The sequence below is a fragment of the Malassezia globosa genome (assembly GCF_000181695.2).
Source record: "Malassezia globosa CBS 7966 chromosome Unknown mgl_sf_3.1, whole genome shotgun sequence".
In the NCBI taxonomy this organism is placed as follows: Eukaryota; Fungi; Basidiomycota; class Malasseziomycetes; order Malasseziales; family Malasseziaceae; genus Malassezia; species Malassezia globosa.
This window is the reverse complement of record NW_001849871.1, coordinates 812,814-840,423: the sequence shown is the minus strand read 5'-3', so window position 1 is coordinate 840,423 and position 27,610 is coordinate 812,814. Positions and strand designations below refer to the sequence as shown.

General features: G+C 48.6%; 17 protein-coding genes across 17 annotated transcripts; 10 read left to right on the top strand and 7 right to left on the bottom strand.

Moving 5' to 3' along the window:
- Window positions 1–169: 169 nt before the first annotated feature.
- MGL_1723 (uncharacterized protein) lies at window positions 170–1,729 on the top strand (the record flags this gene model as incomplete). The annotated part of the gene is made up of 1 exon (XM_001731488.1): window positions 170–1,729. The coding sequence occupies one exon, from the start codon at window positions 170–172 to the stop codon at window positions 1,727–1,729; it is 1,560 nt and encodes a 519-aa protein (XP_001731540.1).
- Window positions 1,730–1,763: 34 nt separating this feature from the next.
- On the bottom strand, window positions 1,764–3,107 carry MGL_1722 (uncharacterized protein; the record flags this gene model as incomplete). Its single annotated transcript, XM_001731487.1, has 1 exon — window positions 1,764–3,107. The coding sequence occupies one exon, from the start codon at window positions 3,105–3,107 to the stop codon at window positions 1,764–1,766; it is 1,344 nt and encodes a 447-aa protein (XP_001731539.1).
- A 1,179-nt stretch (window positions 3,108–4,286) lies between these two features.
- MGL_1721 (uncharacterized protein) lies at window positions 4,287–4,943 on the top strand (the record flags this gene model as incomplete). The annotated part of the gene is made up of 1 exon (XM_001731486.1): window positions 4,287–4,943. One exon carries the CDS (start codon window positions 4,287–4,289, stop codon window positions 4,941–4,943), a length of 657 nt encoding a protein of 218 aa, XP_001731538.1.
- Window positions 4,944–5,062: 119 nt separating this feature from the next.
- On the top strand, window positions 5,063–5,611 carry MGL_1720 (uncharacterized protein; the record flags this gene model as incomplete). Its single annotated transcript, XM_001731485.1, has 1 exon — window positions 5,063–5,611. The coding sequence occupies one exon, from the start codon at window positions 5,063–5,065 to the stop codon at window positions 5,609–5,611; it is 549 nt and encodes a 182-aa protein (XP_001731537.1).
- A 198-nt stretch (window positions 5,612–5,809) lies between these two features.
- MGL_1719 (uncharacterized protein) lies at window positions 5,810–6,568 on the bottom strand (the record flags this gene model as incomplete). The annotated part of the gene is made up of 1 exon (XM_001731484.1): window positions 5,810–6,568. The coding sequence occupies one exon, from the start codon at window positions 6,566–6,568 to the stop codon at window positions 5,810–5,812; it is 759 nt and encodes a 252-aa protein (XP_001731536.1).
- Window positions 6,569–6,841: 273 nt separating this feature from the next.
- On the top strand, window positions 6,842–8,413 carry MGL_1718 (uncharacterized protein; the record flags this gene model as incomplete). Its single annotated transcript, XM_001731483.1, has 1 exon — window positions 6,842–8,413. One exon carries the CDS (start codon window positions 6,842–6,844, stop codon window positions 8,411–8,413), a length of 1,572 nt encoding a protein of 523 aa, XP_001731535.1.
- A 126-nt stretch (window positions 8,414–8,539) lies between these two features.
- MGL_1717 (uncharacterized protein) lies at window positions 8,540–9,549 on the bottom strand (the record flags this gene model as incomplete). Its single annotated transcript, XM_001731482.1, has 2 exons — window positions 8,540–8,591; window positions 8,630–9,549. 2 exons carry the CDS (start codon window positions 9,547–9,549, stop codon window positions 8,540–8,542), a joined length of 972 nt encoding a protein of 323 aa, XP_001731534.1.
- Window positions 9,550–9,678: 129 nt separating this feature from the next.
- Window positions 9,679–10,632, bottom strand: MGL_1716 (uncharacterized protein; the record flags this gene model as incomplete). The annotated part of the gene is made up of 1 exon (XM_001731481.1): window positions 9,679–10,632. The coding sequence occupies one exon, from the start codon at window positions 10,630–10,632 to the stop codon at window positions 9,679–9,681; it is 954 nt and encodes a 317-aa protein (XP_001731533.1).
- Window positions 10,633–11,357: 725 nt separating this feature from the next.
- MGL_1715 (uncharacterized protein) lies at window positions 11,358–13,661 on the top strand (the record flags this gene model as incomplete). Its single annotated transcript, XM_001731480.1, has 1 exon — window positions 11,358–13,661. One exon carries the CDS (start codon window positions 11,358–11,360, stop codon window positions 13,659–13,661), a length of 2,304 nt encoding a protein of 767 aa, XP_001731532.1.
- Window positions 13,662–13,789: 128 nt separating this feature from the next.
- Window positions 13,790–15,264, top strand: MGL_1714 (uncharacterized protein; the record flags this gene model as incomplete). Its single annotated transcript, XM_001731479.1, has 3 exons — window positions 13,790–14,068; window positions 14,111–15,098; window positions 15,140–15,264. The coding sequence occupies 3 exons, from the start codon at window positions 13,790–13,792 to the stop codon at window positions 15,262–15,264; spliced, it is 1,392 nt and encodes a 463-aa protein (XP_001731531.1).
- A 506-nt stretch (window positions 15,265–15,770) lies between these two features.
- Window positions 15,771–16,139, top strand: MGL_1713 (uncharacterized protein; the record flags this gene model as incomplete). Its single annotated transcript, XM_001731478.1, has 1 exon — window positions 15,771–16,139. One exon carries the CDS (start codon window positions 15,771–15,773, stop codon window positions 16,137–16,139), a length of 369 nt encoding a protein of 122 aa, XP_001731530.1.
- An 89-nt stretch (window positions 16,140–16,228) lies between these two features.
- MGL_1712 (uncharacterized protein) lies at window positions 16,229–16,820 on the bottom strand (the record flags this gene model as incomplete). Its single annotated transcript, XM_001731477.1, has 2 exons — window positions 16,229–16,695; window positions 16,733–16,820. 2 exons carry the CDS (start codon window positions 16,818–16,820, stop codon window positions 16,229–16,231), a joined length of 555 nt encoding a protein of 184 aa, XP_001731529.1.
- A 181-nt stretch (window positions 16,821–17,001) lies between these two features.
- On the bottom strand, window positions 17,002–17,575 carry MGL_1711 (uncharacterized protein; the record flags this gene model as incomplete). The annotated part of the gene is made up of 2 exons (XM_001731476.1): window positions 17,002–17,436; window positions 17,462–17,575. The coding sequence occupies 2 exons, from the start codon at window positions 17,573–17,575 to the stop codon at window positions 17,002–17,004; spliced, it is 549 nt and encodes a 182-aa protein (XP_001731528.1).
- A 615-nt stretch (window positions 17,576–18,190) lies between these two features.
- On the top strand, window positions 18,191–18,481 carry MGL_1710 (uncharacterized protein; the record flags this gene model as incomplete). The annotated part of the gene is made up of 1 exon (XM_001731475.1): window positions 18,191–18,481. The coding sequence occupies one exon, from the start codon at window positions 18,191–18,193 to the stop codon at window positions 18,479–18,481; it is 291 nt and encodes a 96-aa protein (XP_001731527.1).
- A 2,767-nt stretch (window positions 18,482–21,248) lies between these two features.
- MGL_1709 (uncharacterized protein) lies at window positions 21,249–23,867 on the bottom strand (the record flags this gene model as incomplete). The annotated part of the gene is made up of 1 exon (XM_001731474.1): window positions 21,249–23,867. One exon carries the CDS (start codon window positions 23,865–23,867, stop codon window positions 21,249–21,251), a length of 2,619 nt encoding a protein of 872 aa, XP_001731526.1.
- An 861-nt stretch (window positions 23,868–24,728) lies between these two features.
- MGL_1708 (uncharacterized protein) lies at window positions 24,729–25,856 on the top strand (the record flags this gene model as incomplete). Its single annotated transcript, XM_001731473.1, has 1 exon — window positions 24,729–25,856. The coding sequence occupies one exon, from the start codon at window positions 24,729–24,731 to the stop codon at window positions 25,854–25,856; it is 1,128 nt and encodes a 375-aa protein (XP_001731525.1).
- A 1,169-nt stretch (window positions 25,857–27,025) lies between these two features.
- MGL_1707 (uncharacterized protein) lies at window positions 27,026–27,558 on the top strand (the record flags this gene model as incomplete). Its single annotated transcript, XM_001731472.1, has 2 exons — window positions 27,026–27,284; window positions 27,551–27,558. 2 exons carry the CDS (start codon window positions 27,026–27,028, stop codon window positions 27,556–27,558), a joined length of 267 nt encoding a protein of 88 aa, XP_001731524.1.
- Between the last annotated feature and the right edge of the window lie 52 nt (window positions 27,559–27,610).

Here is a 27,610-nt window from a genome sequence, read left to right as displayed (position 1 = left end):
GCCCGTGACATGTGCATCCCACAATTCCGTCGCTCATAGTGTGTTCATGCACATACAAGCGTCGGCGTGCCTAACGATTGAATCGCTCGCAACGCAAGTGGCCGAACTATTGTGCCGTCAACATTCTGCCGATCATGTTCGTGTTTGTATCGCCAAGCCCAGCGCCATCATGTTTGCCGAGTCCTCCAGCGTGGAAATTATAAGGGATAGCTCCAGCTTCGGTCTTCCTCTCGGAGACCCGGCCGCATCACAACCACATCTGGACCTGGGCCGAAAACAAACGCCCGTGCAGACGCCCCAGTCCCATCATACTGCTGTGTTGGCACTAGGCGCGAATCTTGGAGACCGCGCTCGTTATATCGAAGCGGCTGTCTCATCTTTGGATGCGCATCCGAGCATTCGTGTCGTCGATACCTCTTTTCTCTATGAAACGGCCCCCATGTACTACATCGACCAGCCTCGATTCCTTAATGGTGCATGCAAAATTTCCACTTCTCTTTCGCCACATGCATTGCTAGATGTGTGCCAGCAGATTGAACGGGATCTTGGTCGTACCAAGGAACATGTACCGCGAAATGGGCCTCGTGTCGTGGACATTGATATTGTCCTGTATGACCATGAACAGGTTACAGATGGCGAGCGACTGATCATTCCACATGCGCGTCTGCATGAACGTGCATTTGTGCTCCGTCCTGTGTGTGACATGATGCCGACGTACGTACATCCTGTTCTCCAGCGCACGATGGCATCATTGCTACCCTTGACCATGGACGGTTCCATGACACGTGTGATGCCCGTCAAAGACCGCATGTGGCATTGGGGCCAGCAAACTCGCGTAATGGGCATATTGAATGCGACGCCTGACTCATTCTCAGATGGCGGTCAGCACTTGGATCTGGAGCGGGCGTTGGACACAGCCCGTGATATGGTCCGAGCGGGGGTGGCGATTTTGGACGTAGGCGGTCAAAGCACGGCTCCTGGCCGTGTAGAAGTGTCTGTCGAAGAAGAAAAGGCACGAATTCTTCCACTAATCAAGGCGATTCGCGAAGATCCTATCACACAGGAGACACCCATCTCCATCGATACGTACCGAGCAGACGTGGCCAAGTGCGCCTTAGATGCTGGAGCGATGATTGTGAATGACGTCAGTGGAGGCTCAAGAGACCCACAAATGCTTGTGCTCGTGGCACAACGCCACTGTCCATTTATCGTTATGCATATGCGTGGTGATGCGTCGACCATGACACGCCTTACTCATTACGAAGGTGGCATTGTGAATGATGTCCGCATGGAGTTGCAAACACTCGTCCGAAATGCATTAGCTCACGGAGTGCGTCGATGGAACCTGATCTTGGATCCAGGAATTGGATTTGCAAAAAACAAACAAGATAACTTGCTTTTGCTGCGCCGTTTGCCAGAGCTTGTAGATCATTGCGCAGCAGGTATGTTGCGTGAGTGTGCTAGTCCGGAAGTTCACGATACGACGCAATTGCATGAGGGCCCGTGTATGTCACTCGCACATATACCTGTGTTACTGGGAGTTAGCCGCAAGCGGTTCCTTGGTGATTTGGTTCATGCGCCATCCTCCGACCCAGCATTGCGAATGCAAGCAAGCATCGCTGCTTGCGTCGCTACCATGGCCACCGGTTGCGTCGACTTAATCCGTGTTCACGACGTTGCACAAGCTATGGATGCCGTGCGAACATCCGACGCCATTTGGCGCAATTAACCTTAGGCAAAACGGTCCGGTACTGCGTAAGTTCTTAATCCACATGCAAACCCTTGTACGTACAAAGCGCAGGGGCCAGAAGTGACCACCCATAAAGTGCGGCGCATATCCATGCACTAATGATGCGAATCCACATAGATGCCAAACTTGTGCCAATGTACATGGTCATAGAGTCACTAGACGACGATTCGTGCAGCATTGACTGCCAGTCCGTCAAAAGCATCGACACATAGCATGCCGCCAATGCAAAGATGCAATGGAAAATGCTATAATTGTAACGTGTACCCTGGCGCTCGTCGTCGTTGGGAGCCAGGACTTCGTGTTCTTGCTCCTGTTGTGATTGTAGCTCCTCCTCAAGAAATGAAGCAGGCAACGAGCCCGCGGCTACAGCCGATCGGATCGCCTCAATGCGTAGCGTATTTTTTGGTGCAGGTGGTGCTGTGATGGGAGTCTGCATTACCACTGGCTCGGTATCCAGGGCAATCTCGCCACCTTCTCGACCGAGTAGCATCCGCGAATGCGTAGCAGCACGCGTCGTCGAGTACGCAATAGCGACAAATGTGAAAATAGCGCCAAGCACGGCTGCCGTCGTCTGTGCACTCTCACCACGACCGCGTGCAATTGGGTTACACTGTTTGTTATCACGATTCATAAGCGCAGACGCTAGTAGATATGTCATATACGCCAGTACCATGCTGCTTTGCGCAAGACCGCTCCTTGGATTCGCTTCTTGAATACGCGGATGCACACACAGAATCGTCAGTATCACCGCAAGCATCAAATTCACAGTTATAAGTGCCCGATTGACCGGGCAGTGAGATGGCGCGAAAAATATATACAGCAGCACTGTCGCAATTAGCACGACGACATACAGGCCAAGCGTCGTTCCCACCAAGATGTACTTCCATATATCAGAGCCGTGCCGTTCCCACTCCTCTAAACACGTCTCCGACCATGTATGCGCAAAATCCACTAGAAGAACGAGACCAAGAAAGATGAATGACATCGCAAACGTGGGCGCAGCATAGTTTGCCCACATCACGAAGATGGAGCTCGGCATGAAGAACATGCCCACGACCGTGGTGAGCAAGGCCAGGATCTTTGGTCCCCACCAACCATTCTGAATTTGCGCCCGGGGGTCGCGTGAGGTGCGCACATTGAGGAGCAACAAGGCGAGCACTAGGTGGAATAGGGCGAGCGCAAACGTGATACGATGCACCGCTAGTACGCCCACGCAAGTCTCTTGCTCGACACATTTCACCTGCACATAATGAAAGGTCCAATCCTCGATAGAGCGAGCCAAGCCAGGTGTAAGACTGATCCACGCGACGATCGCATCAAAACAAAATAGCATAGCATAACCAACACGCGTTGCCATTGAAGACTGGCAATTACACGATTTACACATCATTGATGCTGCAGTTGATGTGCACAGTGAAACACTCGCTACCGTGCAGCAGGAAACGATGGGAGAAATCAGCCATGGTAACAAGAACCAAGCCATCCTGGACACAGACGGCCGGGGTTGTGCGAACGGAACGTTAGTCTATCAATGTGTTGCGGAACGATCCAAGTGATACTGACGCAGCCATCACTGGCCAATCAAGATGTGGAGGGAATCTGTCTGCGCAGAACCTGGATCTCGTGGCTGTACGACGTTGTCCCCTTCTCGCTCGGACGTCGCTCATGCTTCGCCACGTCGCTGAGCGAGTGACAAGGTATCCTGGGACCATGCGTATGGTTTCAACTGAAGCGCTGGCGAATCGTAAAGCAGATCTTTCGCGGAACAGAAAGTCGCGCCATTTCATTGACACCCTTCTTGTACAAGTCCACGCTGGTCACGGTGGCGATGGATGTGTGTCATTTCATCGCGAGAAGTTCGTTCAGTTAGGTCCCGCTGCCGGTGGAAATGGTGGTGTGGGCGGAAATGTATTTCTTCGTTGTGATTCATCCATACACTCACTCGCGCGTGTACACAAACGCGTAGCAGCGAATAGCGGCACGCACGGCGAAGGCGACTGGCTCCATGGACGCGGAGGTGGTAATGTCACAATACATGTTCCCGTTGGGACAACTGTCCGAAGCCTGGGTCGAATCATGAACGACAAGCTTGCGGCGGCGCAGCCATACCTAAACTATTTATTGGATAATCATGCTCGCAAGTCTGTCATGATTGATATCGACGAGACTCCCGAATTGGCGCATGCTCGATCTTCTGTATGGCGTCATTTTCCCCGCTTCGAAGAGGACAATTATGAAAGACAACATTTTCGTGCCGCCGAAGACAAACTGGCTCAAGAAATTCGATCCTGGCAAAGGATGCTGCGAAACTTGCCACCCAAACTGCAATCAGCGGCATTTCTCTCGGAGTTAACAGACTTGGAGCCTAGTATGGTCTCAGACCTACGCACAGATGCCGGTTGGTCGATAGACATGGATCAACCGACGCCACCTGACGAAGACGGCGTCTTGTTAGCTCGTGGAGGCCAAGGCGGCCTGGTGCAACCCGCACTTTCTCCTTGAACGATACCATGCGCCCAAAATTGCTACACGCGGCATGCCAGGTGAATCTCTTCTTCTGTCGTTAGAATACAAGCAGCCATCGGATATTGGGCTCGTAGGCTTACCGAACGCAGGGAAAAGCACTCTGTTGCGTTGCCTTAGTCGCGCGGAAGCCGAAGTTGGCTCTTACAGTTTCACCACATTACGACCAAACCTTGGTGTTGTGCGCTTCGGCGCTGACGGCAAGATTATCAGTGACGAGCAGCACCAGCACCAGCACCAGAACCACGAAACAATGCGCCTCACTATTGCAGATCTTCCCGGACTGGTACGAGATGCATCAAAAAACCGTGGCCTGGGCCACGACTTCCTACGACACATTGAACGATGCCGCTCGCTCGTTTACATTGTGGATTTTGGGCCGTCCAACCCACGCCCATCCAGTGATGTTGTTCTGCTAAATCGCGAACTTGAAACTTATCGGCCTGGACTCACAGATCGTGTGACTATGGTGGTTGCTAATAAGGCGGATTTATTAGGTGGGGACCATGACACATATTCAGATGTTGACGCCCGCGAGAAACTCACACGACTCCGTCAGGACGTCGCTATGATTTTTGAGCCGCGCACGGTCCCAGTCATTCCACTGTCGGCGAAATATCGACTAAATATTGACCACGTGGCGAAACGCCTCCAATCTTGTACCTTATAGTCCCCAAATTAGTCATAAAGCCGCGTGTGTCAGCGGCACATTACGCGAGATTGTGGCGCAACATACGACTTTGAAGGCGACCTCGTTCGTAGCAAGGTTGTCCAATATACGTATTGATTATGTTTGGCGTCGCAACATCGCGTTTTCTGCGTCCAGCTACACTTACAGTCCCAAAAACTCAGATCTACCGAGCCATGGGTACGGTTGCAACTAATTCCATGCGGAGTGGCTTTTCAAAGGATCGCCTTAGTGAAGCTTCAACATCTTCGTCGTCCGACTCAGTTGCAGACAAACGATCTAAGGTATCGGAAAAGATTCAAGCGCGCGCTCAGAAGAAGGCAGCAATAAAGCTAACTCCTACTGCGGTGGAGCATATTCGAAAACTTTTAAGCGCAAGTGATGGACCCAAGCTTGTTCGTGTGGGTGTGAGAAACAAAGGATGTGCAGGTATGAGCTACCACTTGGAGTATGTGACACCGGGCGAAGAAGGTCGTTTCGATGAACGTGTTATGCAAGATGGAGTAGAGGTGCTAATTGACTCCCGAGCTCTGTTCAGCATCATTGGTTCAGAGATGGATTGGAAAGAAGATCGCATGTCTGCCAAGTTCGTCTTCAACAATCCGAACATCAAAGATGCATGTGGCTGTGGCGAGTCATTCATGGTCTGACGTGCCTGCTCATACTTCTTCTTGATCTAGTTGATACCCTATCCATTTGATGAATGCGTGTATGCACGAAGCATTTGGCTATGTTTGATTCACCGTAAGTACAATGTTTGCATGTTCCCTGTGCCTATATGGGCGTGGATAAGCGCATTTAAAAGAAATAAATTAGCTTGCTACATCTTGGGAACGACTTGAAGCCTATTACTCGTCTGAAGATCCATTCATGAGACGAAGAACAGAAATGAAAAGGTTCACGATGTCGAGATAGAGTGAGACATTTGCTAAGACCCAGTCGTCCGGTGAAAGCCGTCGTTGCAACAGCCAAGTGTCATAGATTACATATCCACTGAATACGAAGCAACCGACAATCGAGTACGCAAGCTCAAACAAGTGGTTGTAAGGGAAAAACATCTGGACCAAACCCGTTCCCACTAGAATCAGCAAGCTCCAATATAGCCATGTGCCCATGTGAGAAAAGTCGTACTTGCTCTGTAGTGTGAACAAGGTCAGCCCTAAGAATATGAAGGCTGTTACAATAATGGCTTTAAGCACAATAGTTTGATCCAGGAACGATACAAGCGTGCCCAGCGCCACAGACTCAACGGATGTAAAGAGTCCGAGCATGTAAAGGTTCGTGGGGTGATTGTGTCGCTTCCAGTACACGAGGCCCAAGGATCCAAACGATCCAATAAGCGTGAGAAGCATAAACCATGGATTTTTCATGACCCAAGATGTAACTGACGTCGCATACATTCCGCTAGCAACGATGCATGAGCCCAGCACTTGGAAGAACAGCACACTGTAGACTTTGCGCACAAACATGGCGCGGATCTCAGGCGCACTCTGCTCCACTGTCACACCAATCTTGAAGTCATCTGGATTCACTTCTCCATGGTCTACTGTTTCATTGGTTTCAATAGCCTGATAACGATACGGCGGGGGAGTATCTGCTTTCGACATAATGTCAGGATGTGCTCGTCGAGGTGGCAACGAATGATTAAGTTGATAGACCCTTGTTCGACGTCATAACCTTGTCCCTAGTTGCCTCCCTCCACACTTTGTGTTTAGGATATAATCCCAGAACTCACGCGTGCATCAACGCGGACACGCGTGCCAGTGTGTATTTCCCAGATACATTCAGCCGCCCAAACCTTCAAGTGCCACGGTGTAACGTTCTTCACCACATCTTCGAACCGTTTGGGGAGCACGTGTGGGGGCGCGCGAGCAAGCACCATGGTTTCTCTGTGGCAGCTCTCGGTGCTTTTGTTCATTTTCGTACTAGTAGTGCAAGCGGAAGAGCTCACCGCTTCAGAATGGCTAAAACGCGCGAATGCCGCACTGACGTCTTACGATTATGCGGGCGCGTTGGAAGCGTTTGACCAAGCCATTGGGCTCGATCCTAATTCATACCTCACCTATTTTCGCAGGGCTACCGCGCAGCAAGCTTTGGGTCGCACTAGTGCTGCGATCCAAGATCTCATGACAACAGTGGAGAGAAACCCTCACTTCGGCAAGGCCTACCTCCAGCAAGCACGGATCGAGCTCAAGGAGGGTGATTTTTCTCTCGCTCTCGAAACACTTAATCGTATGAGCTCGAATGGAGCTAAGAGCTTGCAGAAGGATGGGAAACAAGCAGAAGAGCTTCTGGAGGAAGTGAAGCGTGCACAGGCCTTCGAGAAGAAGCTTGGACAGATAGGCTCCAAGCACGCCGATGACTGCATAACTTTGGCTGATAAATTGCTGCAACTGGCACCAAATTCTGTTTTTGCACGGAAACAACATGCTGAGTGTGCACTTGTCTTGGGTCAGTTGCAGTCAGCTGTGACCGACTGGACGCGTCTGTCAAAAATGGCACCGTCTCCCGATTTGCAATTGCGCCTGTCCCTGCTGTCGTACTATATTTTGGGCACTCGCGGATCTCAAGTGCAGGATGCAGGTCTAGCGCATCTCAAGGCGTGCCTGCATGAAGATCCTGAAAACAAGTTGTGTATTCGTGCTCACAAGCAGCTCCGGAAAATTGATAAGGCCCTGCAAAAAGCGCGGGGCTTTTCTGACAACAGCAAGTGGACAGCTGTTGTTAGTGCTTTGAAGGGAGCAAAGGTTGGTGGACCAACTATATATGATGAGATCCAGCAAGTCATCCTGGATGCGGTGTCATCAGGAATTCTACCAAAGACAATAAAAAACCCTGCTGATCAGAGCGAGCTTTTGCATGAGATTGAGACACTCTATTGTCGGGCTTATGTCGAACAGGAAATGATAAATAAAGCTATGCCTTGGTGTGATAAGTTGGGAGCTGTCGATCCCCGAAACGAGCACGTACTCGTTGCCAAAGGCGAGGAACAGATGAACCAAGGAAACTATGAAGAAGCTGTTCGTCTCTTCTCCCAGGCCTCAGAGGTGTCGCAGAGCTCTGGCCAAAAGATTCGTTCGCGACTCGCAAAAGCGCAGAAACTGCTTAAGCAGTCAAAGTCCAAGGACTACTACAAAGTCCTAGGTGTGTCACGAGATGCTGACCAGCGCACAATCAAGAAAGCATACCGCCAGTTAGCTCGTGAGCATCACCCTGACAAGGGTGGTGATCAGGAGAAGATGGCTCAAATTAATGAGGCGTTCGGTGTTCTGGGCAACACTGAGTTGCGTGAACGTTATGACCAAGGCGATGACCCCAATGACCCCTCGGGCGGCCAAGAAGCCAGCTACGACGACTTTTTCGCTCATGCAGGACATCCATTTGCACAGTTCTTCCAGCAAGCGCATTTCCAACAAGGCGGAGGAGCTCATGAGTTTCACTTTTCATTCTAGTGTATAGATCGTAGCGCTAGCTCATATGTACGACATTCTCCTGTCCCAACATGACGCCCAAATGATCGAAGCGAGTTTGTTTTGGGTTGAGTCGGTCGACGCAACAGGTCTTCATTGTTTGATGTGCTAAGGCCATCGACGAAACCAATCGTCCGGCGGTGGCTGTATCCATGCCATGCTGATGGCACAAATTCAAAGCTGCGCCAGACGACATACTGAGCACCATACTTGTCAACGTCCGCCGTCGACGGCGGACGAACTCCCTTCGGAAGAGTGGGAGCGCTGGCAGCGATGCTGTCCACCACGGAACGGATCTGTTTCGCAAGCATGGGAATGTTCCAGAGTGTATAAGGAGACGCATTCCGAATCGTGATCAATACGGACCCCTGACGAGCCGGCGGTGAAAATATCTGTGGGATGTTGGCATACACATCTTGCGCTGGCATCTCGCTTGGTTCATGGCCACTTTCATAACTACCATCATCAGATTCTTCATCTTCGTCGTCATCATCACGACGTTTTTCAGAACGCGTTTTAGTTCCCTGCACATATTTGGGTGGTCGACCCTGCGTTAAGAATGGCGCAGCAGAGATAAGAAATCGCAAAATCAATAGTTGGTTTGCAAGCACATTTCGGAGTTCATCCTTGTGACCAGCACCAACATGAGGGAAGCCAAACCATACTTTACTCCATCTGTGCGCATGGTTCTTGTCTGGTCCAACCACTGCATCGCACTTATTTAATGCTCCTGCATCTACACCGAACGCCAGAATACGAGGTGCGTGATCACCGGCAATTTGTCGGATCCGTTCAACGATGCCGCGTGCATCGGGGTATTTCTGGTACACTTCATCTTCTGTATCGTAACTTGTAGCAAGGATGAGATGCGGTGGGTGGTGATGAGGCGCTGAGAGTAGAGCAAGCGTAAACGAAAAGTTACCTTCACCAACCAAAAGGATTGTATCGTCGCGTAAAAACGGGTAAATGGCTCGTCTAGGAGCAGGCAGATTTGTAGGAGACTTTTTGGATTTGTGCTCTCTTTCCGCTTCTTTCTTATTTTCGTACGCACGCTGCTGACTTCGAGCTGTATGGTTGGCAAGCGCGGTGCGCAACTTGCCTTTACCCCGCTTTGCCATGAGTTTCACAAAGGCTGCATAAATCGTTGCGACTATTGCGCTAGAGACTGCATAAGTTGTTTAGTAACAAGCTTGGAATTTGAACCAGAGGGAGCATAGATTATGAAAGATGAGAGCTTTAGCTGCGCTCTATTTCAACACGTTCCAGCGTCCGAGACCGGAAGATAGCAATACAAGGCCAACTAATAGGGAAGAATATGTGACGTTTGTAAGACCCAAGCGTGGGAGAACAAGAAGCCACGCCAGGACGGATATGGTGTGTATGATCACGATAATAGCAAAGGTCCATCTCATGGAATGAAGTGGAGGGAAGGGCAAAAATCGATACGTTGTATTACCGTCCAACGAAGCACAGCCTTGTGCCTGAACAATGGCTGCCGAAATGAGCAGACATGTACCGAGCTGCCACAGGACCGAATCAAGTCGCCAGAGCGTGATAATGGCAGGCGGCACATTCTCTAGGTATTCACCCAGTTGATCCTCGAGCTCCGTCTTTTCACGCATGAGGATCAATTCATCGAGTGACATTCCCTCCAGTTGATCTGAGCTTCGGCCTGAGGACAAGTATGAGCTTGAACCTTCATCTTGTTCCTCTTCCGCAGCATCGATAAAGTCTGTAAGCAAGTCCTCTTCACCGAGTCCTAGCATCGGACGATCCGTCGTGCGGTACATGGGAACAAACTTATACAATTGGTACGAGCCTGCAAGCACCTCAGCAAACGCCCAGCCGCATCCCAGCCATAACGTTAGTATGAAACGTGGATCATCTACGCCAGTCCAACACTTCGGCTCTGCATCAAAGCTCTCCGGCTGCAAATGCCCATACTCATTCCAAGCCAATGCGATTAGAATTAACGTACTTGCCTCGTGGCTCACAATTCGTAGCGACTCAACCACAAGTGTGCGACAAAGCGCCATAAGTGTAGAAAGAAGCATTGGGGAAACTGCATTAAATTGTGCATTTTGCAATAAGATCGATAATAGAAATCCCACGACTTTGAGAACCACAAACACTACTTCCCAAAAGAGCGGTCGGAGCTTGAAAGATGCGTACCAGCAAACAGTACCAATGGTGAAAACCATGACTGCTATGCTTCTTGTCATTACGGGAGAACAGGTCTCTGAAACGAGCTCGGGAAACAGAAGACGTATGTTACATACGTTCATCACGGCTTTCGTTGACCATAATGTGATGCACAAGATGATAACTGACGGTGTCAGAGCTAAAGTATGATACAGCACAAGTCGGATTTTGTGGGCGGGAGATAAGGTAGGAGGTAATGACATGCGAGAAGAGGCTGGTGATGGCGTTCGTTCGTCGCGCATTGCGGAACGATCGCCTTCCTCGTTGGGCATGCCTTTTGCTCTTGATGTTTTTTCTCTCTCAAGCCTGTATGATCACAGCCGTTGCTGCTGAACACGGGCTAAGAAGCTCACATGTGGAGGGCCATCGTACAATTCTAGAGCTTAGTTCCTAGAAAAACGCTCGAGTCAATTACCACTGCCCGCCATCTTTGAAGTCGCTCTTGAATTTGGGTCCCGCGGCCATGCCCAACTATGTGCAGCGCGCACTGCCAAGCCAAAGCTATGATAAGCTTTTAAAAGGGGCAACAAAGCCAAAACCTACTCTTCCTAAGGAGAAGTACATCAATCCCATTTTGCAAGCCGGTTCTGGCTCCAGTACGGACTTACAGGATGTGTTTTGGGCATTGCAAAGTCGTCTGGAGGATCCTAATAGCATTGTATGTCGAACGAAGTAACTGACTCTTAAGGTTGTTTTCAAGGCGCTGTTTATTTTGCATAGTATGATGCGATCTGAGTCAACGATCTCGGTGTTTTCGTACTTGGCCGGCGATCCATCAGCCATCCTGCTGCGTCGCGTGGCCACGAATGGGTTAAGCGAATATTCGTATTCCAAAGTACTATCTCGATATGCCCATTACCTTGATGATAGGATTCTCTCGTTTCGTGAGTTGGGGTACGATATTGTATATGCAGGCAAACGCGACCGTTTCGCCCGCTTGCGTAAATTGAGTGTGTCGAGGGGGTTGTTCAAAGAAATCAGCATGATTCAGCGTGTGATGAGTTCTTTGCTTAAGTGCTCCTTTTTCTCAGAGGATCTTCGGGACGAGGTCTCAGAAGCAGCATTACAAATGACTTTGAAGGACCTTCTTGCTTACTACATGGCAATGAATGAAGGGATCATCAACATGCTGGAGCACTACTTTGAGATGTCAAAAGCTGATGCAGAGCGCTCCTTAGAACTGTATCGCCGCTTCTGCTTTCAAACTGAAAATGTGCTTGCATTTTTAAATGCGGCAAAGCGTTATTCTTACCAGCTTCGTTCAGTTATCCCTAACCTCAAACACGCACCACTTTCACTCGCCACTGCTCTAGAAGAATACCTGCATGAAACTGATTTCTCTAAGCATGAAGTTGGATCACGAGCAAAAGCTTCAACTGCAGAAGGAGTTAAGGAAAGTAAGACGGATGCTTCGTCGGAGGAGCCAAATGCCACGACCGATAAGCCTGCCACTGAAAAGTCCTCACCACAAAAAGCTTCAACTATGGCAGGGATGAATCAAACAAGTTCTTCAAGCAAAAAGGCTTTGCAAGACTTTTTCGAATCACTCGAACAGCCATCAACACCTTTCAATTCGGCATATGCCTCGTATACCGGTTTTTATACGCAACCAGACTGGTTTGGCATGAGTGCAATGCCCACGAATGGTGTTTATGGAATGCCTCAGGTGTCTGGAAATCCTTTCGGAGTTACACCTAAAGGCAGTTTGCAGCCACAGATGACTGGATTTAATCCGTTTTCCCCTCAGATGCCAATAATACCGCAACAGCAGCAACCGCTGATACCTCAGCACACTGTGGCAACGACGCCTTTTGACTCTATTTTTGGACAAATGTCGCTAAACTCGGCCCAGCGACCACAACAACCGCATCAGATGCAGTTCAACCCTCAGTCGATACCGCAGCAACCACAACCATCTTCCCAGGCGCAGTCCCAACTTATGGCCCCTTCTGTACAACAAAGTTCTATGTTGACACAACCCAATGCTCAGAAACAATCGCCTCTTTCCTTCAGCGAACCAGCAAAACCTGCCAAACCATCGTCAAATAACCAAGGGGTTCGTCCTCAAAAAACAGGGAGTATGAATCCTTTCTCAATTCCTAGCGATTTCGACGAGCCCAATCCAGTTGTCCAGGAGCCACCAAAACCCACACTTAATGAGCTTGCCATGGATGCTTGGCTTGGTAAAGAAAAGAAAAGCGATCATGCATCAGCACTACCATCTGTACAGCCTAATCAGACTGGTATTTTTGGGCATGTTGCATCTGAATTCGCTCGTCCGCAACTTGCACAACCTAAGCAGGATTCTTTCAGCAAGTCCCCGGACCACATGCTAGGAGAAGGTATTTCCATGTCACCACAGATCGCGAGTCGAATGCCATCGCATTCTATGGGGTCTCAGGTATTCGGAGACCAGCATACTCCTTTGTATGGGCAACCCACAGGACAAACCATCCAGACTCAGCCATTCGGACGGCCAAGCTTAACTGCAACGCCAAACACGTTGGTCAGCTCAACAAGCTCAGAGGCCCCTAATCGGCGACTCAGTGCATTGGTTCCACCCCAACAGGGACTTGACATTTCATCTCAACGAACCGGCCTGGACGCTTTTGGTGTTGGCGGAACTCCATCTCAGGGTCTCAGTCCACAGTTCTCGGGCTCCGTTTTTGGGACTAGCCCTATTTCTTTGGGAGATGGCTCAGTTTTATATCCCAGAAATTCAGTGTCAGGATCACAGGCTATGACAAGCTCTTCGGGCATCGGCTCTCAACCAAGTCATCCAAGTGGGCGTTTAACCACATTCGAACGCAAGCCGAGTGTACCCCATGTGTCCGCTATGTCGCACTCGGATCTTCAGTCTCAAATCACCGGTCTCACAGGCATCAAGCCCTTCCAGCCTTCGAGTGCTTTCGGTGCAAGTCTTGTGTCTGGCCAGCTTGCTCCGAAACAAACCTCTAACACCACGACGCCAACCCCAGTGGAGGCTCAGCAGCAGCCGCAACCGACGCAGGACCTCTTGCAATTGTAGTTAAATAGTTACTCGTTCCCTAAACATGCGCACTTGGTCACGTGAAAGGATGGTCCTGATGGGAAGAATAGAGGGAAGCACGAACATGGGGTCGTGTTGTATGGCGCCTTGTGGGCGGCGAGCGGAGCATGACCCAAGAAAGGAGCGAATGCACTGAAGATGAAGCAAGAAAATCGAACGTCGATGTTCAAGAACTAAAAACTGAATCACTTCCGAAAGAAAAAGTAGATGGATCGAGTACGTGTGGCATTTATGTACAGTCTGACACCCAAGCGCCGCCACCTTGTCGGCAAGCGAAACGCCGGCGGACTTCGGACTCTGCCATGAACGAGAATGTATCTGAGACCGAGCATCGTGAGGAGAAAGAACGAGCAAATGCGCCAGAATCTGTCGCGGATGAATTTAATGTATGTAGAAAAGTATGCTTCGCGCACTGACCCCCACAACAGGTGCCACCGAAACGGGAGAAACCGGCTGTTATTGAAGAGCGGACAGGTCTAATTCAGTTTCGTGTCGTTACGAATGATAACAAACCTGAGTCACTTGTAATACTCACTGGATTAAAGCACATTTTCATGAAGCAGCTTCCGAAAATGCCCCGAGAGTACATAACAAGGCTCGTGCTTGATCGAAACCATTGGAGTATGGCCATTGTCAAGCGTGGATTACAGGTGGTTGGTGGCATCACGTACAGGCCATTCCCACATCGAGAGTTCGCAGAGATTGTTTTCTGTGCTATTTCAAGCTCAGAGCAAGTCAAGGGTTATGGCTCACACCTTATGAATCATCTAAAAGATCATGTCAAAGACGTGTCGCCCATAAAACACTTTCTAACATATGCGGACAACTACGCTATCGGCTACTTCAAAAAGCAAGGCTTCAGTAAGGATATTTCATTACCACGGTCTGTCTGGGTCGGGTATATTAAAGACTACGAGGGCGGTACACTTATGCAGTGTACCATGGTACCCCGAGTCCGATATCTGGAAATACACGACTTTCTTGCAACCCAAAAACGCATGATTCAAGCGCGTATCAGTTCTTTCTCACGCTCCCATATCGTATACCCTGGATTGGACGTGTTCAAACAAGGCAAGAAGGACGAAAAGCGAGATATAACTTCTCAGGCAAGCAAAGTGGAGATGATTGTGCAACCGAATGAGGTGCCAGGGCTTAGGGAGTCTGGATGGACACCTGAGATGGATGAACTTAGCAGCCGATCGAAACGGGGCCCGCATTTTGCTGTGATGCGCCATATTCTTGTTGAGCTAAATGGACATGCGAGTGCATGGCCATTCGTGGTGCCAGTGAATGCAAATGATGTTCCCGATTATTACACTGTCATCACGAATCCTATGGATCTCTCTACGATGGAAAGCAAATTGGAAAACAACCAGTACGAAACGGTGGACGATTTGGTAAAAGATGCTCAACTTGGTGCGTATAATCCTGTATCAATTGGTCTCATACTTATCCAGTCTTTGATAACTGCAAATTATATAACCCTGCTTCGTCCCCTTACGCCAAGTGTGCAGTCAAGCTGGAGAAGTTTCTGTATGAACGATTGCCTCAGTGGAAACAGGCTGCAGGACTTGCGGTGTGAATAGAATAATCAGTTGGTGTTTTCTGTCCTATCCTATTGTTGTAGCATATCGATCAGACCATTTGTTATCAATAAAAAAATAATAACAATATCGATTGGCCTGAAATCGGTGCATGCGCACGCGCTTGAATAGACTTCCGAACCCCCCCCCCCCTTGCCCCCAAAAAAAGGCATGCGGAACCTCCGAAAGTCATCATGCGCCGGACAATTTAGGGTCGTCTATGGGCACAACTCTTCGAAATAGACCCCCCTCTTTACCCCACACATTGATTTCACAGGGTTCCTTTCAATTTTGCGTGTGCCTCACCGTGTTTCTCACTAAATCATTCTCTTCAACTGGCAATACTCATTAAGCGAGGCGTATCATCCCCGCACTTAATTGTATCTTTCCGCAGAGCATGTTGCATGTGAACCCGAACCAGTGGAGCTGTACACAACAACCTGGTCGACTGCGCCGAGTATCACTTTCGGATCAGACATACATGATGCAAGCATGTAAACCAATGATGGGCCAAGGGCCATCACCAAACACCAAGAATGATGCACAAATGTTTGATTCATTGACACTCCATCAACGGCTTGGATCTCTTCTCCTTGACCTTCAAACCGGCTCTGATCAAGTCCAAAGTGTGTGGGAAATGTGGCATGATCCTGACAGTGACTGTCCTTTGGCGCTTGTTGACAAGCCCCAGACTGCACCACCGCCGGGATCTCCCACAGTGAAACCTGCTGATATCCCAAATGAACCAAACGAAAACGTGATTAAGTACAGTGAGATTAGCTCGACGGGCGATTCAGAGTTGAACTTGGACGCTCTTCATCTTGGTGATACCACCGGGGATCTTGTATTCAAGGTCTCAAATCAACAAACATGACAATAATCGTGACGATAATTTATGGGCTATGTAAATAATCTGGCACGATCGAGTTTCAATGACGATAATCCCACCCTTTCCACTTTACACTACACTATTTTCTTCGGTGGCGGCGGGGGAGGCACTGACGATGCATCAGCCATCCGAACGAGTGCATAAGTGCTTTTGACTAGCAAGTATGCCGGCGTGATGACCCATGCACCATTGCTGATGACGAGATAGAACCAGAGATGTAGTGGATTCTGGGTGTCAAGTGCGGCCGCATTTGTGAAGTATTCAGGCACGAAAGTCATGTAGTCCCCGTACAGTTCAGCCAAGCATAAGAAGCAGAGCCAAATATGATACTTGGCATTGTCCTTTAGTACGAGCCAAGAAGTATATAAGGCAAGTGGGCCCTTAACGACGACAGTCAGCAGCTCGACAGCAACAATGCCTGGGTCAGCTACTCCCCAACGTGAATCTGCAAGACTGTATTCTTGCCACACAGACGCAAAGAAGCCTCTAGATGCATTTACAGTGCGACCGTGCATTGAAAGATACACAAATGGACCCTCAACTACCGGGTAAGCATTGCAACCAAATTGGTCACTTACGACATATATGTATGAGTGCATCAAACACTAGCCAGAAGAAAAGGATTCTCTGGCTCGATCGCAAGTTGAAACGTTGAGCACTCACCATGGCACTAGAGGCCAGTCCGATAAGTAATCCCACGTATGCAATTGCCATGCATGTTTGCCCAGTCTCAGTAGTAAACATGGCGGCGTGTCAGAGAGGATTGGCCCAAGAGCCCTACTGCCAAGGTCCGATGACGGGTGTGGTGAATCAGAATAAGATTTTTGAATGTGATCAAGTGTAATTATTATCTGCTTAAAAATGGACAAATTAATGGATCCGTCCCTAGCAAGCTCCAGCACCTCAAGTAACGCGTACGCAACTCCTCAAGACGGCCAAATTGTGTCGCGGGTGGGTTTGCCTTACTCGAGTTCGCACCAACTGCATCCTTAGATGCATACGACAAGACCTCTGGCTGTATATGTTCCCAACCGGGCTCTATCAGATCTTCCATCTTTATATTAGCAAATTCCTTTTGCAGGGCGACTAACTCATCCCTGATTTGCGCGTGCTTCGGTGAGGACACTTCTCCTGACATTACATGAAAGGCCAATGCATCAACTTTTCCTTTGAGGTCACCAATAGCTAGGCCTAACTTGACCCCCACGGTATTATAGCCTTGATCGAATCCAGTCTGCAACAAAGCCAACTTGCCGTTTTCCAGTCCTTCGCGAAAGCCAATCTATCGGTCAGAAATGTCCACATACATTGTGCATCTGTGACTCCATCTTTATGCGATCTCGATTCTCCATCAATGCATTTGCCGAGGATCCTGGTCCATCGTCGTCGGACGCGAGCCAATCGTCGTCAGCACCGCTCATGATGAAGTTGGTGTGTGTGTGTGTTGTGAACAAAGCACGTATTACACCTCCACTCGATGCTCCTTTCCGCTACCCATGCACAACGTCAAGCGAGTCCCTGTAGCAACGCTATCTCCTCAGGTGCTTGAGCAGCGCCGAATCGAGGAAGAGCATAGACTAAACACGTACAAACAAGTCGAGAAGAAATATCTAGAACACGTAAGTGTAGGAGAAGGTGATATTCTGACAGGCCAAATTAGCGAGAGCGTAATGATGGTTCGCCTGAGGCCTTGGACAGTACATCGTCATTGCTTGCTTGCAATCCCGAATATTACTCTGCATGGAATTACCGAAGAGTAGTTCTCTTACGTATGTTTGAGAAAGAGGATGTAGAGCAACAAATACGGTTGCTTGAAGAGGATCTCACTCTTCTTCAGCAGAGTATGCGAACGCATCCAAAGGTATATTGGCTATGGAATCACAGGCGATGGTGTCTACAGAAGCTGCCATCGAAAAATGAAAATCATGAGCAAAGTAAATGGAGAAGAGAACTCGCACTCGTAGATATGATGCTCGAGATGGACCCAAGAAACTGTACGTTGGCACGTTAATTTCATTCGACTCATACAGCTAGTTATGGGATGGAACTATCGCCGATGGGTCGTTGAGGAGCTCGCAAAGGCCATGTCGAAAGTGGATGGCATACCTCCATTTCCGGCATCTTTATCTAGTGAGCTCGATCCGGAGACACGTACAATGCATCTTGCTCTCGCATACCAAGAACTCAAATATACGCTCGCCAAGATCGAGAGTGATTTTAGCAACTTTAGTGCATGGCATAGCCGTTCAAAGCTGCTCCCGCGTATTTGGGATGGAGAGAGGCTTGATTCATGTGCACGTTCGAAGCAGCGCATATCAGGTGCGTGATATCCTAATTCGCTGATGCCCCAGAATTTGAACTTCTTCAACAAGCCATGTTTACGGACCCGAGTGACCAAAGTATTTGGATTTACCATCGATGGCTTGTAGCTCAAGGTTTGTACACTTTCACGCACAACAAAATCCGTCATTGTTCATCATCACTGACATACTAAACAGATCCAAGTCTATCGACGCTAAAGCAACAGATCAGAATAATCGAGGAACTTGCCGACTTGGAGCCCGATAGCAAATGTAAGCATAACGCTCTCTTTTACCACGGTACGACTGACAACTCACAGGGTGCTTGCAGTCACTCGCCCATTACAAGCAACAAATTTTGCTCAGATATAGGGGTGCAATGAGTTCGGATGAAGCCACGCACCTGGACCAGCAGGTCTGTGAACACTTACTACGACTTGAGCACATCGATCCTCTTCGGCAAAATCGGTACCGCGATTTACTGGCTGCTAGTCATTAGTCGTTTTCTTTGACGAGATTTATCTTTCTGATGGCCTTGTGCAAGTTGTAATTCGGCTCCCTAGGTGATTGCTCGTTGCCATTGTCAAAAAAGATTAGGCACTTCTGCCTGTTGCCATAGACAAGGTATCTTGCTCGATAGAAAAAGGACCAACGGGGAAACCTTGGCGCACGTCACAACCCGTACCTGTGTCGGTGAGGTGTGAAGCTTCCTACGCATTGACTGCGGCCGTCTGGACCATCCCAAAGTATCTCATAATCTTGTTCAGAAACATTTGTGTCCGCGAAGACTTTGAGCTTGCTTATACTGTGATTCTATTTTTCTTGGTGATGTATGTGAAGCCAACGCCGTTTTAAACAACAGGCCAAATCCTGAGATTCAGAGCGTTGGATTCCCTTAATTGATAGAGGGCAAGACAATGTGACTCAGTCATATTCATTGGGCGCTCATTTTTTATTTTTTTCTTGAAACTTTGCATAGTTCCTGCACGTCATTTCAAATGCACTCATGCAATGCTCCATCAACATTCCCTTGTTACACCATATCTGAACTCCAGCGTATGCGACTGTACTGTACGAACGACACCCTCTGTCCATGCAAGAATATTTTGGAAAGAGCGGGCTCGTACGACAACACAACATGTATGTCGAACAAATAGTACGTTAGTTCGAATCTGATCTGAACGAACACATCAAACGAGAGCTCATGTTTTTTTGATAAAGTATTTCCCGTATTTCCTAAACGACAGAACGGCACTCTCATTTTTTGACAGATCAAGTCATACGGGCGGATCTTGGCATGTCTTACCCAATAGCGACAACATTCAGCTCCACTCAATCCCTTTAGGTGTTGCGTGTGTGATAATCACTGCTAAGATCCTTTGATCCTGAAATTCGCTAGTACACTTGCGCTTCACACCGAGTCCGTAAGGGCAAATATTGGTCGAAGATAAACCGAGTATAGATGGATGAACACAACCAGCGAACTGGAGCATGGGCTACAAATATGCACTAACGATGTAGCACAGCATATTGCGGTCACCCTTTGATGAACGTTCAGCATCCACACCACCGGTCCATTCACACAAAACCAATTGCGGCATATCAGATCACCAGTTCAGACATGTACTATCTCGCACATGATTGTTTAGACGACGTGATCCAAAATTCGCTTTTTGGACCATGAATCATTGTCTCTTGCAACGTTGTTGTCAAGACATAGGTCAAACAAGGCCGAATCCAACTTCGATTCTGCCAATTAATCCATTTCTTCATGAATGTATTACAGTGATCGTTCCACGTGCGGAATTTTTCTGCCACGAAAACACGCTGCGACCCTCTTGCAAGCTGCTCATGTGGTATCCTATCAATGTCGTGGATAGTATTTCGCAGTGTTGTTACGAATGCTGCCTCCGTGAGAACTGGCCGATCTTCAATATCAAGCACACTTTAAACTAGTGGATTTAGATGCGACACATCCCCATGATGTTTCGGTTATCGTGATATTGTTGTAACCAGCACCCGCATGACCAAGGAATGCACTGCATGCCAAATAAGAGTGAGTGTCGGCAGATATTGCCGGGCCGTTCTAATAACTTCATTCTGATTTAACACTTGATGCCAAAATCCATGCAGAAATGTGAGGGAGACAATCGTTAAAGCAGCTCGCTAGAGCTCTGAATCGCAATCCGAATCGGACTCATCCTGAAGATAAAGAATGGGTTTGCATTGAAACACAACACTTTCATTTTCAATAAGAATGCCATCTTCCAACGCTATTATGTATATATGTGGTCCCCAGCATAGCTAAAGAGTTCTTTTTACTTTGCTGGGCCTTCTCCATTCAGAAACGGAGCCACGGCGTCTCTCGTCACAGCATGGTCCTCAGGCGACTGACATGGCTTAAGGCTCGTCAAAATCGCCTGGAAGTATCCTCAAGCGCCGGAAATAGATGCTTTGGTAGTTCACCTTGCCTTCCGAAGTGATTTTGCCATGCCTTGGTGCTTGGCTGAGGTATTGACCAGGCGGAGCTCGAGCAATTTGGTTTTTTTCAGCAAAATTCAAGTGTCCAAATGTTGGAGATCGAGATAAGGAATTCACGCCTAACCAACCGTAGCGCCATTATTGCGACAAATCATATTGGGTGGAGGCTATCATTATCGGCGCAGGCAAAGCTGTCAAACTACGTGGTGTCGAGACATTGGCATTTGGTGAAAAGGTCGAAAATTGTGGCTCCAAAGTCCGGCCCCAAGGCGCCATGCAAGTTGAATATGCTGGAGAACGTCCATACCAATGGTTACTGAGTTGAACGCTCACGAACTTGCGCAAGAAGTGACGATGCTATACGACCCTTAATATCAGACTCCATTTGTTCTTCATCGCCCTCGACTTCGGCTGCCTGTCCGGACACACGATCGGCCAATTCAAGCTTCCGGTGCGCAAGTGCCAGAATATCCTCATCAATTGTTCCGCGGCTAATAAGCCGTACAACAGTCACTGGTTTCGTTTGTCCTATCCGGTAGCACCGGTCAGTGGCTTGCTTGTCATTCTGCGGGTTAAAGTCTTGGTCGAACAGTACGACCCAGTTCGCCGCAACGAGATTGATGCCGAGACCTCCAGCACGCGTCGACAATAAAAAGACAGGGATGGTGGGGTCACTGGTAAACTTGTCGACGAGAACCTGTCGATCACCCACATTCGTTTGGCCGGTAAACCCAACATACTTGACGCCCATGTGCTCTAGACATACGCACAAGATGTCGAGCACAGAAGTAAATTGGGAGAATATCAGCATTCGATCACGCCGCTCGACAACCTCGTCGATAATCTTACGAAGCTGCTGAATCTTGCCAGAGTTCATCCATTCCGATTCCGGCAGTACATGCCTCCGCGTCGACTTCCATGAACGCGCTAGGAGCGAAAGCTCTGCATCTGTGTTGATGGTGAAGTCTTCGCGTAAGTGCTGCAAGTTCTCTTCCGCATGCTCAGGTTCACGGACATAATCGCGCGCGAGTGCCGCAATCTTCTTCTCATCGTACAATGTGCGGAATAGCAACGGGTGGTTTGCCGCCTTTCGGAGGTCCATCAACACATTCGCTGTATCCCTGTTCGTGCCCCTCTTACCCTTTGGTTCCTCAGCCAACGCTGCTTTTGTGCGCTGCAATACATCCTTGTAAATTTGTGCTTGACGCTCCGTCATTTCACACATGACATTCCGTTCTGTCTTTTCTGTGAGGCCTCGCAAGACCTGATCTTTCCGTCGGCGTAGCACAAATGGCTGCATCATCCGTTTCGCTCGCTCAACACGTTGCTGTGAGAGCTGCGTCGTACCTGCACCTTGTTTCACTTTGAAGATAGCCACCAGCGCTTCCTCAGCATCTGTGAAATAATCCGGAAGAATAAAATTTAGAAGCGAAACGAGTTCCTGCAAATTATTCTGCAAAGGCGTACCAGTGAGTAGTAGACGCCAGCGCCCGGAGATGCGCAGCAACTTGGCGTATTTTTGTGACTTGCGATTCTTTAGCATATGGCCCTCGTCAAACACACAAACGTCAAAACCACGTTTCCGTAAGAACGTATGATCATCATGACTACCTGTAGCCATGTCATACGTAGTAAGGAGCACATCATAGTCATCGCGGCCTTTGAGTTCCGCACGCAAATCACGGCGTTCAGCCTGCGAGCCATAATATACTTCCATGCGCAAATTGGGGCAGAAACGCTGAATTTCCCGCGCCCAATTTTCTAATACAGACGACGGTGACACAATCAAGTGGGGTCCTCGGCGCTTATTATTTTCTTTTAGGTGAGCCAGGAAAGCAATTACCTGGCACGTTTTACCGAGCCCCATTTCATCAGCCAAGATACATGATGTATTCTTCTGATACAAAAGATTGAGCCAGCTAAGACCTGTTAACTGATAATCTTTCAGCACCACATCTTTCGCCAAATTGCTTGGTTGCTTGTCAAGAAACTTATCCTCTTTGCTTCTAGATGGATCCAATGCAGCCTCTTCTTTCATACGCCATGAACTCATAGCGTCGTTGATTTGCTGCCCAATTGATTCGCACTTTGCAAGCACTTCATCGACTTCCATGTAACCTGCCATTAGTTCCACACAGTTTGTGAATAGACGAGGTGATACGCCCTTGCTTGACTTATCACCCAGCTTCTCATAGACATCGTCGACAGTATCAAACGGGCGCAAATTCATTATCGTGTTGGCTTGTTCTGTTGAGCAGTTAATGGTGTCGATCAAATCGGGTGCATCACATTGGTTGAACCAGGACAGTGCTTGCTGTTGCTGGTGAATCGTGCGTTCATCCATATCGCCAAACTCTTCTTCATCTGTAGATGCGTCATCAAGACTCAATGATCCATCCGAGTCGGAATCCGACACAGCACGTGCCTTGCGTTTGGGTGGGCGTTTCGATGCAGTTGGGCGGCTTGCAGGAGCAGGAACAGGAGTAGGCGCAGCAGGATGGAAGACAGGCATTGCGAATGAATGTTGAAGAGAGGGAGGAGGGGGCTCTAATTTTTTAGGACGAAGCTTTTCAATAGCTTCGCCTAGATCATAGTTAGAAGAACGCAATACGTCCACACATTGGTCAACCGTGTAGCTTGAGAACAAACGCGCAAGACGCGTAGCTTTAATATGCAAGATACTGTCAGAAGGCGTAGGTGAACTTCCTGACGCAGATGAGTACGCAGAGCTGACACCATCTGCCTGTCTTGGAGCTGTGCTCGTTGTGGACGGATCATGGTATTGAAATTTCTCTAAATTTTGCCGAAACGAGTTGGAATCAGCACCAGAATCCTGCACAGGGATCTTTGCATGATTTGTGTAGGTGTCGCGACTAGCCGACGGACTAGAGTCCGGTGCCAACACGAATGGATCATGTGCCGTTCCGCTCATCAGACGAAGTGTGGAAAAAGGTGACTGTGCTGGCCGTTTTAAAAACGCGTCAGACGCGTCTCTAGAAATAATTTCGCAACTGACACAACGCCACACGCTATTTACGCGCGTGTTGACCCGAGTTGAGAAAGGACTATATCTCACACCTGCTGGTTTGTGAAGGTCAATATAGGGTTCGGTCAAGCATCGTGAAACGAACAATTTTTTTTTCTATCATCATATTTATTATTTTTTCAGAATCATTAAGCTGCTTGGATGAAAAGTAGGTCTCTGAGTATCAACAGTTGTTGCACTTTGTGCGTGCGATCGTTATCTATATTGTCTTAATGTTATTTTCCCAATACCTTCAGGATTCAACTGAATATATATATATATATATATATATATACCATGTATCCAACGACACGTCCCAATAGACTCGTACTGTTGTGTCAGAGAGCCTGTGTGGCATAAAATGTACCAGTTCCTTTCCAACATATGTTGATTTCGCTTTGCGGCAAACGAACCTGTAGGATGGCAGCCGAATAAGGCAGTATGGCCTTCTCTTACAGATCCACGCTTTAGTGAACAAACATTTGAACCTTTAACACTTGCATTTGTATGACAAAAAAAGTCAATTTAAGAGCCCCAATTTCTCAATATTCGTCTCAAAATGCTTTCTCTAACGTCTAGTACTATGAGAAGCTCATCGAAATCACATGTGTATGGAAGGTTGCTCCGTTTGGTACGCCCTTTACACGCCCAACCTCGTGGCCAGTGTCGCCATGACGGGGGTATCAAAATCCGCGTCAGTGCCTATCACGTGATCATTCATTGGCTAACCACGACCCAGCGCCGCTTGCTAATGTTGAAGTGTTGATTATGTCTATGTCGTATGCAAGTCGCAAGCCACAGTCTCGTGCAGAGACCGAGGCTAACGCAAGAACTCTGCGTTCACTCGTGAAGCAACCAGAAAATAAGCAATGTGCGGACTGCAAGAGGAATGATACGCGATGGGCGTCGTGGAATATCGGGTGTTTCCTGTGCATTCGTTGTTCCGGTATTCATCGCAGCATGGGCACGCACATAAGCCGTGTTAAATCTATTGACCTTGATATCTGGACACCTGAGCAGATGCATTCCATCCAGAAGTGGGGGAATAAACGTGCAAATGCATATTGGGAGGCACGTCTGAAGGAGGGGCACGCCCCCCCCGACCACAAGGTGGAGAGTTTCATTCGCAGCAAGTATGAACTTCGTCGATGGGCGATGGATGGGTCTCCGCCTGAAGACCCCTCAGTGCTCGATGCAGATAAGCCTAGTGTTACGCCTATGACAACTGCTAACGAAACTACCTCTATACCAGCAACGGTGTCCGGTCTCTCGACGGGGGCGCGGGCACAGGCCGAACTTACGTCTGCCACAAGAGCAAACATGTCGGGGGCTCCCGAGATTCAGCGCTCAGCGCCAACCGGATCCTTGATGGATTTGCTGAATGATGATACAAGTAATTCAACCGCAAACATAGGTGCAGCGCCTGCCTTGACACCTAAGCCAGCAATATCGGGATCAGGATCGGCATCAACCAAAAACACTGGTCGAGGTGGTGGTCTTTTTGATCTTGACTGGGATGATACTGCATCCAAAGATCCAGTACCCTCGGTATCTCGTCCAACCAGTGCGCCAAAGAAGAATCCCGCGAAGGACCAAATTCTAAGTTTGTTCTCAGCTCCCCCACCATCTTCAGTCAAACCGGCATCACTTGATAATCCGTTTGCATCGATGTCTTCGGGCAACCATCGTGATCTTACCACAGACATGGCCTCGATAAATCTTGGCTCATCGCCTATACAGTCAACCAACTCCCCTATACAGGCGCGTGCACCGCCGACGAGCGACATATTCAATACTCAGGACATTTGGAGCTCACCTACACACCCTGAACAGTCTAGTGCTTCATCGAGCAAGAACGAGGATGTCTTCGCCAATATTTGGGGCGACTTTAAATAGTGCTCTACGAGCTTTGGTCCGTATACCACCAAGGTAGACATTCTAACATGTGCTCAATGTCTGAGACGCGCTTGTGGATCACGTGCACACTCATTTTGGTCCATCGCTGCAGCCGCCCCTGGCTCCTGTGCCACGGTGTCGACACCTCGACACGAATACTGTTCACGCATTTCGATTGTCAAGTCGACCACGCATATCCACTTAAGAGTAGCTTGTTAAAATGGGCATATTTCAATCCAAGCCCGCGGCGCGTGCGGACGGCAAAGTATATTGCAATGTATACAATCAGAAGGAAATCAAGTTTCATTGTGATGATGTGCTTGAACAGGTATGTACGATCTCACATCCAGCGACTCGCTTACTAGTAGATCTTGACACGGCAACGTGAAGTAACGAAATCGGAAGACAAAAACACATCCACTGTTTCCTTCCGACCATTTGCTGCATCACACCTGATAGATGATGCCCTACTTTTTCTCCAATTTGCCGCTTCAATCACCATGCTTGCTTCTGTGGGCTACGTTTATATGAAAAAAGTTTCTTGGAACGATTCAAAACCAATATTCCTTATAAGCGTTTCGATGTACGTTATACATGTGCTAAGGCATAAAGCTTCTTCAGTGCATATGTGCTAGTGACTCTTGCCAATTATATCCGAGGTCCAATTGTATTCTCTGGAGTGCGAAAAACTACCGAACAGCCAGTATGTTCACCCACGTGTTTGTGATAATCCAGGTCCTGACACAGCTCAGAGCGAACTTGAGTGCATTCTGATCAAGTCGCCTTACATGAAAGGTCCAACGAAGAGCGTAGAAAGGACCAAGGAAGGTCTGAGCGTGTTGACTCCTCCTTCGTATGAGCTTGATGTAAACTACATGCGTCTTGGCTCGGACAGTCGCACAGTGCGCGCGAAGAGAAAGGGACGTATTATTGTCGGCCACCACGGTATGTTGAATATTTTGACTGATTCCAGGTGAATGGTTCACGCATGAAGGTGAATTCCTTCCGAATGAGTTCGAAAGTCGTTTCTTGTCTAGTCTCCAAAAACATATGGGTGCATAGTTGATGAATGTACGTATATGTGTCAGGAAATGGAAGAACCCAGCTGGAAATTCGCATCCTCCGCCTGCTCCACACTTCTCCCCTGTCGCCGTCGCTCATTTGGCGCGATGAACAAGCTAGAGGAGAGAAAATGGAGCATCTACAATCAGCCGGTGCGCTTCGTGCATGTGTGCAAGTGCACATGCTTTACAACTAATGTAACTCTCATTCCCATATACTGGCCCAAGGATGGTCGCAATCTCTGTAGCACCTGCACGAAGAACTTTTGTGTCGAGCAGGTCGAGGGTTGTCGAGGTGCGCAAATTGTTGAAACGAATAGCGACACAGCCACAGGATTCGAGGGTCAAGTGTGGGCAAAATGCTTTGGTAAGTTCCTCCTGATTCATTTCTCTCATGCGCAGTACGTGATCCGACAAGAGACCAATCGATTGTGTTCTTGTACCTAGTCTGTGTCCTCGGTCTACTAGCTTGGGCACTCGTTCGAAGTCGTCTCGGGCAAAACTGGCTACAAGGGTTACAAAACATGGTGCGCCGTCATCGTGGTATTTAGTCTCCTTGATGAAGCCTATGTACTTTAGATTGACGGGTTAAGCTGTATGAAGTCCTAGTGATAGGGTCACCACCCACTGCAGGTGTGTAACATGGCTCAGGTGGCGAGGGCCGTGCGTTAGCACTCAAACTGCCTGCTAGGC